This window comes from Megalobrama amblycephala, linkage group LG5, assembly GCF_018812025.1.
Source record: "Megalobrama amblycephala isolate DHTTF-2021 linkage group LG5, ASM1881202v1, whole genome shotgun sequence".
NCBI classification, from domain to species: domain Eukaryota; kingdom Metazoa; phylum Chordata; class Actinopteri; order Cypriniformes; family Xenocyprididae; genus Megalobrama; species Megalobrama amblycephala.
The window spans coordinates 17,071,607-17,085,582 of record NC_063048.1 but is presented as its reverse complement, the minus strand read 5'-3'; the positions used below and the strand labels follow the sequence as shown (position 1 = coordinate 17,085,582).

Here is a 13,976-nt window from a genome sequence, read left to right as displayed (position 1 = left end):
CCATTAATTAAGATGTTAGAAGTTGCCTGTATAACTATTACGTCCCTTTGAACACTAGATGTCAGTCAGTAACACTCATTGCAAACATCATGATAAGGTTGGAACTTGTTCCTTTACATTGAAATAGCATTAAAAAAAAATAGCTTAAAAAGAGTAAATTAGATTTTAAATCCCAAATCTGGACCCCACTGTATATCTATCTATCTATCTATCTATCTATCTATCTATCTATCTATCTATCTATCTATCTATCTATCTAGCCTATATATATATAAAGCAATACAATTTTATACCCAAACATGCTGTTTTAAATAATGCATTTTTTAACCCTTTGTGTGATGTAAATTGTTGGTGAATTGCTTATTCATTGTAAAAAAAGAAAAAAGATGATTTAACTTAAAAAAGTTAGCTACCTGGTTGCCTTAAAATTTTGAGTTCATTGAAATTAAAAATTTGAGTTAGTACAATGAAGGTGATTAATTTAATCAAAATTAACTCAAAATATTATGTTATCTAATTATCTATAATTATCTAAGTTGATTTGACAAAAGAAAAAATGTTGTGATAACAAATCATGAAAATAATTTTTTACAGTGTGGAAACATTATTCTCATAATTAATGAATATATTTTTCTGCTCTTCAATGTGTTTTCTCTGTTCCTTTCTAATAATCCTTGGTGGGAGGAGCTAGATAGACTATACATTATTGTCCCAGACAGTCATATTTCACACCTCTGATTGTAGCCTATACTTTAATTTTTGCACCTTTCACTGCAAGGATAAAGGGCAAATGGAGACTCTCTCTTTCTCTTTCATACTCTCTCTCTCTTGCTTTTCTTTATTTCTTTTCTCCTCTGTGTTCTCTCCTTTTCATTTTCTTATAGCCACTTCATGCTATGATGGAGCTCCAAGGTTATGCAATTCCCATTTCCCTTCCCCCACACATCCTCGCCTTCCCCATCACCGGTTTGTCAGAGTGAATAAATACGAATCCCTGGAAGGATGCATTAATATTTCTATATGCACAGTGTTAATGGTATATGCAAGTATTTTTGTATTTAAATGATTATTCAAATGATATGTGATGTACAAATGCATTCAGACTATTACAAAAACCCAGTGAGTCAGAGTTGGAGAGCCTTTGGAGTTGCTGTCAGCATTTGTTAATGAGCTGGCAAAAGGACGCTGGAGACGGTATATGTGTGTAGAAGCGTGAACAGGGGATGCGAAATGTAAAGGGGGCGATGAGGAGGTGGGCTGGGAGAGACTGCACTTTGAGATGAAGAACAGGCCAGCGGAGGGCTGTGACTCAGAAGAGAGGGTGGTGAGAGTGGGTGTCAATCGTTGAATAATGATCCTGTTCAATCAGCACCTGCACGCAGAAGAGCAAATTATGTATCAAAGAATTGTCACATCCCATCTGCCTCTCACACGAAATAAGGTTACCGATCACAGGTGACATTTCAGCCTGAGAGAGCACGAGCATTAAAATAGAAATCTCTGGCAGAAATTAATTTAAGAATTTTTAAGGCTTTTAGTCCTTTTGTGTGTAATCTTTGAGGGTGCCTATATGCATTCAGACTCTAAAAGTTGACCAGATATACACATTTAAAAATGATAAACAAAATATTTATTAATCTTGCACTCATATGAATATTTACTTAAATAAATACTATAAGCATTTTGAACTTGTTTTCCTGAAAAAAATATGTAAAAATCAGCAAAATGAATGAAGACTTCAGATGCAAAAGCCTCTAATTGCTGTCTAAAATCTTCTTCTAAAATGAGCTTGTATGTTTCGGTTCAGTAATTTCACTTTAATGGCAATTAATAGGTCCTTTTCATTGCCATTAAAGTGAAATAACTAAACATACACATACAAGCTTGATAAAAATGCTCATTTTATAAGAAAATTTCAGATGGCACTTAGAGGCTTTTGCATCTGAAGTCTTCATATATACTAAATTACAATATATAAATATTAAAATGTTAATATTATTAAAAAAATAATATTATTTTAATTAAAAGTTGTTATAATTCATTTTCATTTATCAGTTGTATCTTTAATAAGCACATTTTATTCTCAAAACAAGTGAAAGCAATCTGACACAACACACTTAAGATTCACCAAGTTTTAATTTTGCATTATTGCATCTTAATTAAATAATGGATTTATTCCGGAAAATCGAACAGAACCAGCGCAACATGTTATACACTCCTACAAAGGATGAGATAAAATATAATATTTTAAAAGGAAAATGGAAGACATATTTATTAAGAATAAGATGTTTTTGCAGAGTGGCTGTGACGTAAATGAACCCTTTTGGCTTATTTAAAGAAATAACCTTTTTCAATAGGAACAACACAGAAGCTGTGCTTGTCAGGCCCTTTTTATTATGTCCAATCAGTCTCCAGAAATGAAAACTGAACCACCTGATTAATCTACTTGCATGAATTCATTTTGCAGTCTGATGTCAGCATCCTCAAGAGTAGTGTATAATACTGTATCATTGTACATCTAGAAGTCATTGATGCATATCTGCCAAATGCATTTCCACAAATGTGGTTTGGCAGAAGAAAATCATCAAGAGAATGTAGAGCAGTAGAGAAGCACGGCTCTGATAAGAGCAGAAAGATATTGCCGTCTTGGCTGACAGTGCTTTTATGTGTATTTTGCTTTTCAGGTTGTGCGATAAGTGCGCCATATGAAAGTCAGGCTACGGTTGAGAACATCCCTTTCAGCTTGGACAGCAGAGGACATTATCTCCATCTGATGATAACAGCCTTGTGTTTCCTTCTCCACAACAAAGAGAAAAACAAAAAAGCAGAAATTATATTGCTGCATAACTGGTCACCAGCAAAAAATTATGTTCTAGATGATGTTGTACTGCTCAGGTTGTTTAAAGGTGCAGGCGATTTTTGAAAAACACTGTTGAAAGTGGATCAGACTGAGCTCCACAATAAACTTGTAGCCAATCAGCAGTAGAAGGGTGTATACACTCATGATGGGGTAAGAGAGAGAGAGTGAGAAAAGATGAAAAGATCAGAGGAATATCACTGAAAAAAGAAAGGTTATGATCAGGCAAGAGCTTTAGGACCTGCGTTTATATTAGAAAAGCTTTAGAGACCTAAGTGGGAAGGCCTGAAAATGGACACGAAAACAGTTGCATTGTTTCTGCTCCACTGAGTAACACTGGTTTTGAGTGTGCGCTGCTGGCGACTAACAATGAACTCTTACGTATATACTCATGTACTATATGTTTTTTGTTGTTGTTCTTCCTTGTCGTTGAGAATTTGCATAGGATGTCAAGGTAATTTTTTTTTTAATTGTAAGAATCTCATACCAGATTATATAAATGTGATCAAACACAATTAAATAATGTTTTAGAGTGAGACAAACCAACAACCGGTAATTGTCACATTTTAGTTGCAACAAAGGAAAAATAAGGATATTTTTGCAGCAGTATAGTATCTAACAGCACTGAAAACACAAGGAACACTAAGGAGCAAAACAACAGTATACATGAATGGACAGATGAACAAGGGAAACTCAGGACTGAAATACAGAGAGGTAAATGAGGAAACACAATGATCAACAGGTGAACTTAATTAGGCAAGCATCAGACTGACAGTCCAGATCAGATTTTTGTGCATATCTGATTGAAATCCGATCAGATTTAGCAAGTATGAATGGCACAAAATCACATGAAATGTGATTTTTACAAATCTGTTTCGAACTACATTCATAATATGGTTTGAAATCGTATTCAAATCATGGAAATCAGCTCTGATCGGATTTCGCGTGGTTTATGTGACTTTCTCACGCCACGTAAAACGTAAATGTCAAGGCCTGTTCACACCGGGACGAATATCGCACGCGATTTTCGCCGACGTTTAACGCCTCGTGACTAAACAACGGGCGCCAGTGTGAGTGTGCACACCGACGCGAAAAACGCGAGGCGTAAAAGCGTCATTTTTTAAAAAACGCCTCGGGTTCGTTTTTTTTTTTTTGGTTTGACGCGCCGCGTTAAAAATTGGCCGACCAATGAGATTGGCGATTTTGGTCACGTGCCTGGAGCTGCTGAAGTTACAGTAAATAAACAAGGTGCCTTCAGATATTTTTTAATGGACATGTGGCAGTAAGTCCACAAGTCCCACCAAAATGACGTAATTTCCTGAAGGTTGATGTCATTAAAAATGGCTTAATACTTGGTATATTTCTTAATAAACTTCCTGTTTTTCATTTTAGAAATTAGTGTTCCACACGAACAACATCAAATCAAAGGAGTACGATAATTTAAAACTCACCCCATGTGCACATAAAAATGAATATAATTTTAATTAATATTAATTTATTTAACTGTTATAAAATATAAATATAAATTATTTCTGTTTTTTTAATTGAGTTTAATATTTTATCAAAGATATTAAACTATTTAAATATATATATATATATATATATATATATATATATATATATATATATATATATATATATATATAATGGTTATGTATATGATCTGTTCATTATAGTGGGTAATCTTCTCAAATGATTTAAATTTTTCCAGCCTTTAATAATGTTGCTGTACAGTACATTACTGGCAGCTGACTTCAATAATCACGATTGAACAGCAGTCCCTTAACACCTAGTTTACACATGTTTGTGTTTATCCATGCTGTGTGTGTTGAACCAGTGTGTGTGTACTTGTGTATTTCATCATTTGGATGTACTTAGTGACGTTGCCAGGCATAATCCATGTAAAGCCTCTGGTTCAAAGAGGATCTCGGTTAGCACAGCGTACAGACACTCTAACACTCTTGTATCCAAACGCTTGCTATTGTCTCTGTTCCACTTGTGTTAGGAAGATATTAAATCAGAGCCAGCAAACAATAGATTCAGGTTTGTTTAGTTTTTATTTGCATTTCTTATACTTATTTTACAACAACTGACACATTTTTGCAGATGCACAGAAATAAAAAGTGTGGCACTATCGTGATGTTGCAGAACTGTGGTACTTCAAACCGAATGCATGTACTGACCATGCCCATGCTGTACAGTAATGTCTACACATCGGGAACGACTTGGGTAATAATAATAAAGTGACACGCTGAATACATATATGACCACTTCAGGTGGAATAATCGTTACTGGACACTTGTCTAAAGGCGATTACAAAATAGCAGGCTAAGATAAGCAATCAGTCATGTGATCTCCTGCACCTCACAGTCTAATTCGTCTCCTGTCTCGCTACATGTGAATATGAAGCATGGCTTATATCGAATAAAACACAGAGCATGGACACACAGATGACTGAAATTCTTTAAGAAATTTTATCCAAAAAATGTGTGTATATATATATTTAATAAATAAACACTTTAAAAAAAAAACAAAGAAACCAACAAAAGAAGAAGAAGAAGAAGAAGAAGAAGAAGAAGAAGAAGAAACTTCACATGTGAGCTCTAGCCATCAAATATGCACTATGTACATTTAACCTTTGGAAAGAAAGATACAGAGTAAATGTGACCATTTACTAGACTATCAGTTAAGACAGACACACGACGACACTTTCTAGATAGAGCGTTGAGGGGGTGATGAGTGCATATGTGCAAACCGGTCGGGTGAGTACCATGGTAAAAGCACATGTGCACTGTTGCAGGTACAGCAGGGAGGGGAAAAGGGAGACAAAGCACTTCTTGTACGGATTTAGCCACTTCCCAACATCTTTGTGGCGCGCTGGTTGGCTTCGTCAATCCTGGTTTTGTTGGAATCAGCCTGGAAGTCAAAGATAATAGATACAGTTAGTATTTCTTCTAGTATTATGACACAGCTGATGACCACTTGTGATCAGATGACTGAAAACGCATCTTAAAGGGATAGTTGACCCAAAAATTTCAATTCTGCCGTCATTTACTCACCCTCAAGTTGTTCCAAACCTGTATGAATTTATTATGAACACAAAAGAAGATATTTTGAAGAATATGGGTAACCAAACAGTTGATGGGCCCCATTGACTTCCATAATATGAAAAAAAAAAAATACTATGGAAGTCAATGGGGCTCATCAAGTGTCTGATTACCGACATTGTTCAAAATATCTTCTGTGTTCAGCAGAAGAAAAAATTCATACAGGTTTTAGTGTTGTCAAAAGTGCCGACTGTGATACCAAATTGGTACTGAAATTTAAAGGAACACTCCACTTTTTTTGAAAATAGGCTCATTTTCCAACTCCTCTAGAGTTAAACAGTTGAGTTTTACCGTTTTCGAATCCATTCAGCTGATCTCCGGGTCTGGCGGTACCACTTTTAGCATAGCTTAGCATAGTCCATTGAATCTGATTAGACCGTTAGCATCTCGCTCAAAAATTTTTCCTATTTAAAACTTGACTCTTATGTAGTTACATCGTGTACTAAGACCGATGAAAAATGAAAAGTTGTGATTTTCTAGGCCGATATGGCTAGGAACTATACTCTCATTCTGGCGTAATAATCAAGGAACTTTGCTGCCGTACCATGGGTGCAGCGGCTGTGACCCCCTGCTTGCACGGGGAGTGTGCCTTGCAACCATGGAGACATTTGTGAGAGACGCTGTGTAATACCCATGGTACAGCAGCAAAGTTCCTTGATTATTACGCCGGAATGAGAGTATAGTTCCTAGCCATATCAGACTAGAAAATCGCAACTTTTCATTTTCCGTCGATCTTAGTACACGATGTAACTACAGAAGAGTCAAGTTTGCAATAGGAAAAATATCGAAACTCTTTGGTCATTTTTGAGCGAGATGCTAACGGTCTAATCAGATTCAATGAACTATGCTAAGCTATGCTAAAAGTGGTACTGCCAGACCCAGAGATCAGCTGAATGGATTCAAAAACGGTAAAACTCAACTGTTTAACTCTAGGGGAGTTGGAAAATGAGCTTATTTTCAAAAAAAGTGGAGTGTTCCTTTAAAAAATGTGACGCTTTGAGCGCTGTTGAGCGGATTCGTAAACACCTCTGATTGACCATTGTGTTCACAAGCTCATCAGATATGTCTGTGATTGGCTACATTGATCAACGCACGGGAGCGTTTGAAAGCATACAGAAGTGTTTGAGTTTGAAAGCGTTATCTGTGAAGCGTGAAAGCATGTGTATCTGTGTAAGCGCTTGGTGAAGAGTGTCACTGATGTCTATTTACAACATGTTTTTGAAGCATTGATCATTGTAGCCAATCACAGACATATCTGATGAGCACGTGAACACAATAGCCAATCAGAGGTGTTTACGAATCCGCTCAACAGCGCTCAAAGCGTCACATTTTTAAAATTTCAGTACCGACTTGGTATCGCGCTCTGTACTTTTGACAATGCTAACAGGTTTAGAACAACTTGAGGGTGACAGATTTTTGGGTGAGCTATCCCTTTAATACCAGATGGAAGGGCATCTTTTGCTTGCTCAATTTCCTGGATATTGCATATAATTTGCATATAATTTCAACTTATATTGAACTTATACACATTTATGATCCTGAATTCATTAATGCATGACTCTGAGCAAGCATTCATCTCAAAAGTTATTTTTACAGTGGGATGTGACTTTACAAGCACCAACAAGCATCTTTTGTTATTATTAGAAAGTCTTATCTCATGAGAGAGTTTGCTTTCAGTATTGAGGCTCTTGTGTTAAGCAATAATTTCTCCAATATTGCAATATCTTGATCTTACCATGTCCATAATCCTGTCGATTTGACGGTTCTGGGTGTCGATCTCGTTGCCCATGTCGAGAGCCATGTGGCGTAGGTTACCGATGATACCTCCCACTTGTTCCAAATTCTCATCCATTTCGTTCTCTCGTGCATCATTTGTTACCCTTAAGATACACAAAAAAACAATCTGGGTTTATTGAGAGCGCTGACTGAGATGGGCACAATATCCTCAGGATGATTTCTACATTAAAGTCAACATGAAAATCCATTCGCAACCCATTTTACGTCCATAATGTGGCATATTTAGACTGGAAAACATTTAGTTATTATATTCTGATTTCAAAGAAAAACCTTTTTTCCCGTGAAATAACAGGAAACAACTAAACAACTAATGGTATTATATAATTAAAGGTGTCCTAGAATTAAAAATTGAATTTATCTAGGCATAGTTGAATAACAAGAGTTCAGTACATGGAAAAGACATACAGTGAGTCTCAAACTCCATTGTTTCCTCCTTCTTGTATAAATCTCATTTGTTTAAAAGACCTTCGAAGAACAGGCGATGTTATGTAACAGTCGGGATCATTAATATGTACGCCCACAATATTTGCATATGCCAGTCCATGTTCATGGCATTACACAAGCCAGTATTAACGTCTGGATCTGTGCACAGCTGAATCATCAGACTAGGTAAGCAAGAACAACAGCCAAAAATGGCAGATGGAGCAATAATAACTGACATGATCCATGATTATATTTTTAGTGATATTTGTAAACTGTCTTTCTAAATGTTTCATCAGCATGTTGCTAATGTACTGTTTAAATGTGGTTAAAGTTACCATCTTTTCTTATATACCATCAGTCTGTATAATGCATAAACACAACTTCATTCTTTATAAATCTCTCCAACAGTGTAGCATTAGCCGTTAGCCACGGAGCATAGCCTCAAATTCATTCAGAATCAAATGTAAACATCCAAATAAATACAATACTCACATAATCCGACGCATGCATGCCACATGCATGACAAACACTTTGTAAAGATCCATTTTGAGGGTTATATTAGCTGCGTAAACTTTGTTTATGCTGTTTAAGGCAAGCGCGAGCTCCGGGGGCGTGGAGCACGAGAATTTAAAGGGGCCGCAGCCTGAACTGGCGCATTTCTAATTATGCCCCAAAATAGGCAGTTAAAAAAATTTATAAAAAAAAAATCTACGGGGTATTTTGAGCTGAAACTTCACAGACACATTCAGGGGACACCTTAGACTTACATTACATCTTGTAAAAAAACGTTCGATGGCACCTTTAAATATTGTCAATTTTGATATTTTGTCTGATGGGTTGTACAGGACAGAAAAAGGACAATAAACACAACGATACAGTGGGCGATTCTGTTTACTCACATTATCTCTCCTGTGGGTTCTGTATACACTGACTAGAACAACTGTCTAAAACCATTAAGTTGTATAAGGATTCTAGCTGAACATCCCATTTTGTTTGCAGACTGACATGGGATATTTTGAGACAGCGGACCAACAACAGCTCAGTGGTTTCATGACCATCTCTGATGTGCCTGAAGCTACAGTCTGGCACAAAGCGGACATCCGTCTTCAACAGACAATTATAGAGATCCTTGTGACTCACTGACAACTGAAGTGTACTGTACTTACTGCTGATACACTAGATAGATGAAAACAACAACAGTACAATTAGGCGATGCTCACACAGTCAGCTTTTGGGACTGACAGCTGTATTTACTAACATGTCTCTCAAATGGTTCTATCCACATAACAACGGACAAGAGCTAATGATCAAATATTGTCTGAAAGAACAGGTAACTGTCTAAGTCAGTCCCCTTCTCTAATTGGCGAGTAAATACCAACGGTGTGTCCCAATTCGCATACAATCCTTCCTAAATAGTATATGAAATTAGAATGAATGTGTCCCAATTTGTAGTATGTTGAAATTAGTGTTCCAAAGATACCCAGATGGTCTACTATTTCCAGTTAGAATCCGAAGTGCAGATCTATGCACGCTCTAAATGGCTAATATTGCCCTCAGCCTATTGTGCGTTGGATGAGGATTCGATTACAAACACAATGGCAAACATGATGGATTTGTGATGGTTAAGTAAAGAGGTTTAGATAAAAAGGTTTGAGTGATTAATAATCAATGTCTAACCTGGCAAAAAAAAATTATTCATTGTTATCCACATTATATTTCATCTGCAACAGCATTGTGAGCTTTTATAAAGAATATATAGAATAACTGTATATATTTGCAGTCATTTTCATAGCGGTAACTGACCTGCGGATGAATCCTCCACTGATGGCCATCTGCTCACGTTCATCAACCACACGGGCCGGCTGGCTGGACACCACCCCATCCTGGTTATTACCCCAGGACTGGCCACCACCTTTCAGCCTGAACAACCACAGGAAGTGAGAGAGAGTGTTAGAAGCAGAATGATGTTAAGTGACTACTAGACATGCACTGACAGGAACTACATGCAGATATATAAGACTTAAAACAGGAAATGGTGGTCAGGATTATCTGCATGTCATGGAATTACATGCACTAAAGGTGTTCATGAATAAATGAACGACACATAGCGTATCGCTTTCCTGGAGCTAACGTACACACGTCACGTACAGTGGGGCATGACAGACGATTACACAGACACTGATGGAGATGTGACAAGTTAACTGGAGGGGGTTCACATCAATTATCAAGGTGAAGAGACAAAGAGAAGCATTCAGAAGTAACATGTTCTCAGTGAGGGTACAGAATAGGCCTATTCCCCATGTATAATGTGCATTCATTAAACATTTAGATACAGTTTGTTAGATCTAAAATGAAATCAATAGACCAATAAAAAGCTTTTATAATAACAAGTAACATGCATTGCGTTCAGGCAGGGAAGGGGAATTAGGCTGTTTAGTAACAGTATGCATACAGTAGGCTTTGTTCACACTGCACCCAATTTTCAAATGCGATCTTTAGCAAGAGATAAAATGGGATCTGTTTGTACAGACAGTCAATATCACTTAAAGGGACAGTTCAACCAAATATGAAAATTGTCACCATTTACTCATCCCCATGTCATTATACCTGTGTGACTTTACAGACTTTCTTTCTTCTGTGAAACACACAAGAAAATACTTTGAAATAAGCCTCAGTGTTTTTTTTTGTCCATATAAGGTAATACTAAAATTACAAAAAAAAAAAACTAGAAAAAAATTAAATCTAAATAGAAATATAAAAAAAACAAAACAAATAAAAATGACAAAAACACAAAAAAATTACTGAAACATAAAATTAAACTAAAAATGTAAAAATAAAATCAAAATATTTATAAATGCTGTAATAGTAGGCTATGTAAAAATAGCACTTCCACTGATTTATTAGTATGGACAAAACAGTTTAAGCATGCATCAAAATATCTTCTTTTGTGTTCCATAAATGAAAAAGTCATACATGAACTTTCCCTTTAAGTTTCACATGATCACAAGAAAATTTCTTCCACAACTCCTGAGAGATGTTGTTAAAATTCACAAGGGCAAATATATATTTTTTATATTGATGGGTCCACCCTCCCTCAGGCTCTTTGAGAAGCCAAATAAGGATTGAACTTTTTTCAAAATTCTGAAAGAAATTGAATTTCAAACAATATATGAGTGTGATTTGAGTCAAGTTTGTAGAAACTGGATTTCACCTGCTATACAGGTTTAAGTTTTTTTCTGTCTGTCTGAACAAAGCTCACAGCAACTCTCTAAGCAATGCAGGTGATTTGCTATAAGCTATTACCTTTTATTTCAACCTTTTATGTAAGATAGGGCTGTTTTGTGAAGATTTTATGGTATACATTGCCTTATGCCACTGCCATTGTGATTATAGGAGCTGACATGAAATGCTCTGACCAGAGGCAGTTAAACTCAACCATGACCTTAATCCTTACTGACACAGACACAGGTGCGTGTCTTTAAAAAGAAACATGAATAAAAGTTCTGAGGTAAGCCAAAATCTTCTTTACATTAATCTGCCCATACTTTAAAGTCCAACATGAAATCAAAATGGACCATGTTTACTTTCTTAATACATGTTCTGGCCTGTGCATGATTCATTGTTTTGATTATTTCTTTATCTTTCATCAAAATGTAATAACTTGCATCACCCTTGAAATGAATTTTCTTTTCGGTTGACAAGTCCTCCCATCAAACTACCTGTCATATAAAGACCACTTTTACCAATCCGAATAATTACCGAAGCATAAAAATCAAGCACCGACCTAACATATTTTTCCCCATTGGATATTCATTATAAAAACTTTGAATCACCGAAGTAAAAATGTGAATTCCCTTTCATGTTGACTTTAAAAGTAAAAAATAAAATACATGTAATGTTCTGTTCTGTTACACTTTGATTATTTCAACCCCAAATACATAAAAGGAATAACAAACTACCCAACAGTTAAAATTCATAAATACTTCATCAAACAACTGGCGTTTGGCAATGGCCTGCATCACTACCGATGATCGTTCAACATTTTTTAGCCAGTGACAGTTGCTCACATGAGTATTTATGCAGTGCCTGCATCATTATGCAAGAGTTGGTAACACAGAATATCATTAACATAATATTTGCAACTCATGAAATACAGAATAATGAGAACCAACGTCTGTGTCCACTTGGATATTACTGAAAATGTGACTGAATGTGCTGTGCGTTCACATGGTTTAAAGGTGCACTAAGTCATTTTTTCCACCCAACTTCAATTTAAAAAAAATTCCCAGTAAAGAATTAAACTACCCACACAGCCCTCAAGCAATATCCATCAATCAGAATATCTGTAATAAGCAAAAGAAAAACTGTTACAGCATTATGAATAACCTAACTGATTCAACTGATTCCCTATACAATGTATATAACAGTGTAAATATTTAATAATTTGTTTGCATATATGGCATTTTATAAAACATGATCTGCGTCAGAAATCGCATACTACATTTGAATTTATTTCACGACCATTGAAAAAGTATGGTCTATATAGTACGAATGCTAGTAGTATGAATGAAATCCGGACCTACCAGCAACAGCTACATCCCTTCAACTCCACTCACAAATCCGCTCCAGTGGCCTCATGGGATAGTAAAGTATCCATCGTATGCGCACTTCAGAATCTCACTGGAAGTAGTAAGTCATCCGAGTCCTTTTCGCCTATTGTTTTTCAAATACATTGGCTGCGTCCGAAAACCTAGGTAGCTGTCTTGCTGCCTCGCTATCTTATAAGAGAATGACTTGTACGGCAGCATTTGTGCATGAAGGCACCTCACGAATTGATTTCGGACAGACTTCTGAGGCAGCGTAACAGTTTAATGATCTACAGCAATATAGCGCGAGCTTTGGTGAGAACTAAACAAATATTTAATTATTACAGTAGTAATTTCTCGATAGAAATTATATCAAAATTGAAATATGTTGGTCAAAATCGTACATTTATACACAAACTGAGCAGCAAACGCAACTTTCGGACGCCATCTTTATTTGTCTAGCTCAACTGTCACAGAATTTAAAGCACAGGATTGTGGGATATCAAAGGCAGCTAAGAATACATCTATGCTTCCTTCAAAAATCGATCTGAGGAAGGTATCTCATGAGAGAGGAAGTGAAGCTAACATTGGATTCGGACGTGCCTTGATGCCTTTCTACTTTGAAATGTGTCCTCGGAAGGCAGCATTTTCCAGTTTTCGGACGCAACCTATGAATCCAGACTCTGTTCGCATACTGTTTTTTTGTGTACTATTTCACGAGTTCACATGTACATTGTGACGAGCAGGGCGGGCGAGAGCCGTGAGGGAACGGCGCGAGTCCGGTGACGCAAGTGATAACGAGCATCACCTGGGAGGCGCACCGGCCTTGAGTCTCTCACGGAGGAGCTCCGGGAGAATAAAAGGAGGAGCGACGACCGTGAAGGACGAGAGAGGACCAGGCCTGGAGTTTATTTTATGTTTTATTATGTTTGTGTGGCCGGCAGACGTCCGCGAGGGTCTGCCGGCATTACTTTCGTTTTGTTCTTTGTTTATTTTATTAAAGATTATTGTTTGAACGTTCGCCGGTTCCCGCCTCCTTCCCGTATATATACGAACTGTGTTACATACATATAATTAAATAGGATAAAAATTATGCATATTTGGCGTGCTGTCCAGGGGGAGGGCTCCGAGCTCAGAATTTTGGCCCGAACCCAGAGTACGTTACTTTGTTAATAAACTATCACATAGTAGAGAAGTATTCAATTT

General features: G+C 36.6%; 1 protein-coding gene across 2 annotated transcripts in view; it reads right to left on the bottom strand.

Moving 5' to 3' along the window:
- Positions 1–4,895: 4,895 nt before the first annotated feature.
- The window catches only part of snap25b (synaptosome associated protein 25b), a 59,358-nt gene continuing 50,277 nt past the window's right edge, over positions 4,896–13,976 (bottom strand). For both annotated transcript variants that reach the window (XM_048190894.1, XM_048190893.1), the window contains exons 6-8: positions 9,988–10,104; positions 7,700–7,844; positions 4,896–5,773 (exon numbers count right to left, since the gene is read on the bottom strand). In XM_048190894.1, coding sequence (XP_048046851.1) covers positions 5,705–5,773; positions 7,700–7,844; positions 9,988–10,104 — 331 coding nt within the window. In that variant the 3' untranslated portion in view covers positions 4,896–5,704. The remainder of the gene's footprint in view (positions 5,774–7,699; positions 7,845–9,987; positions 10,105–13,976) is intronic.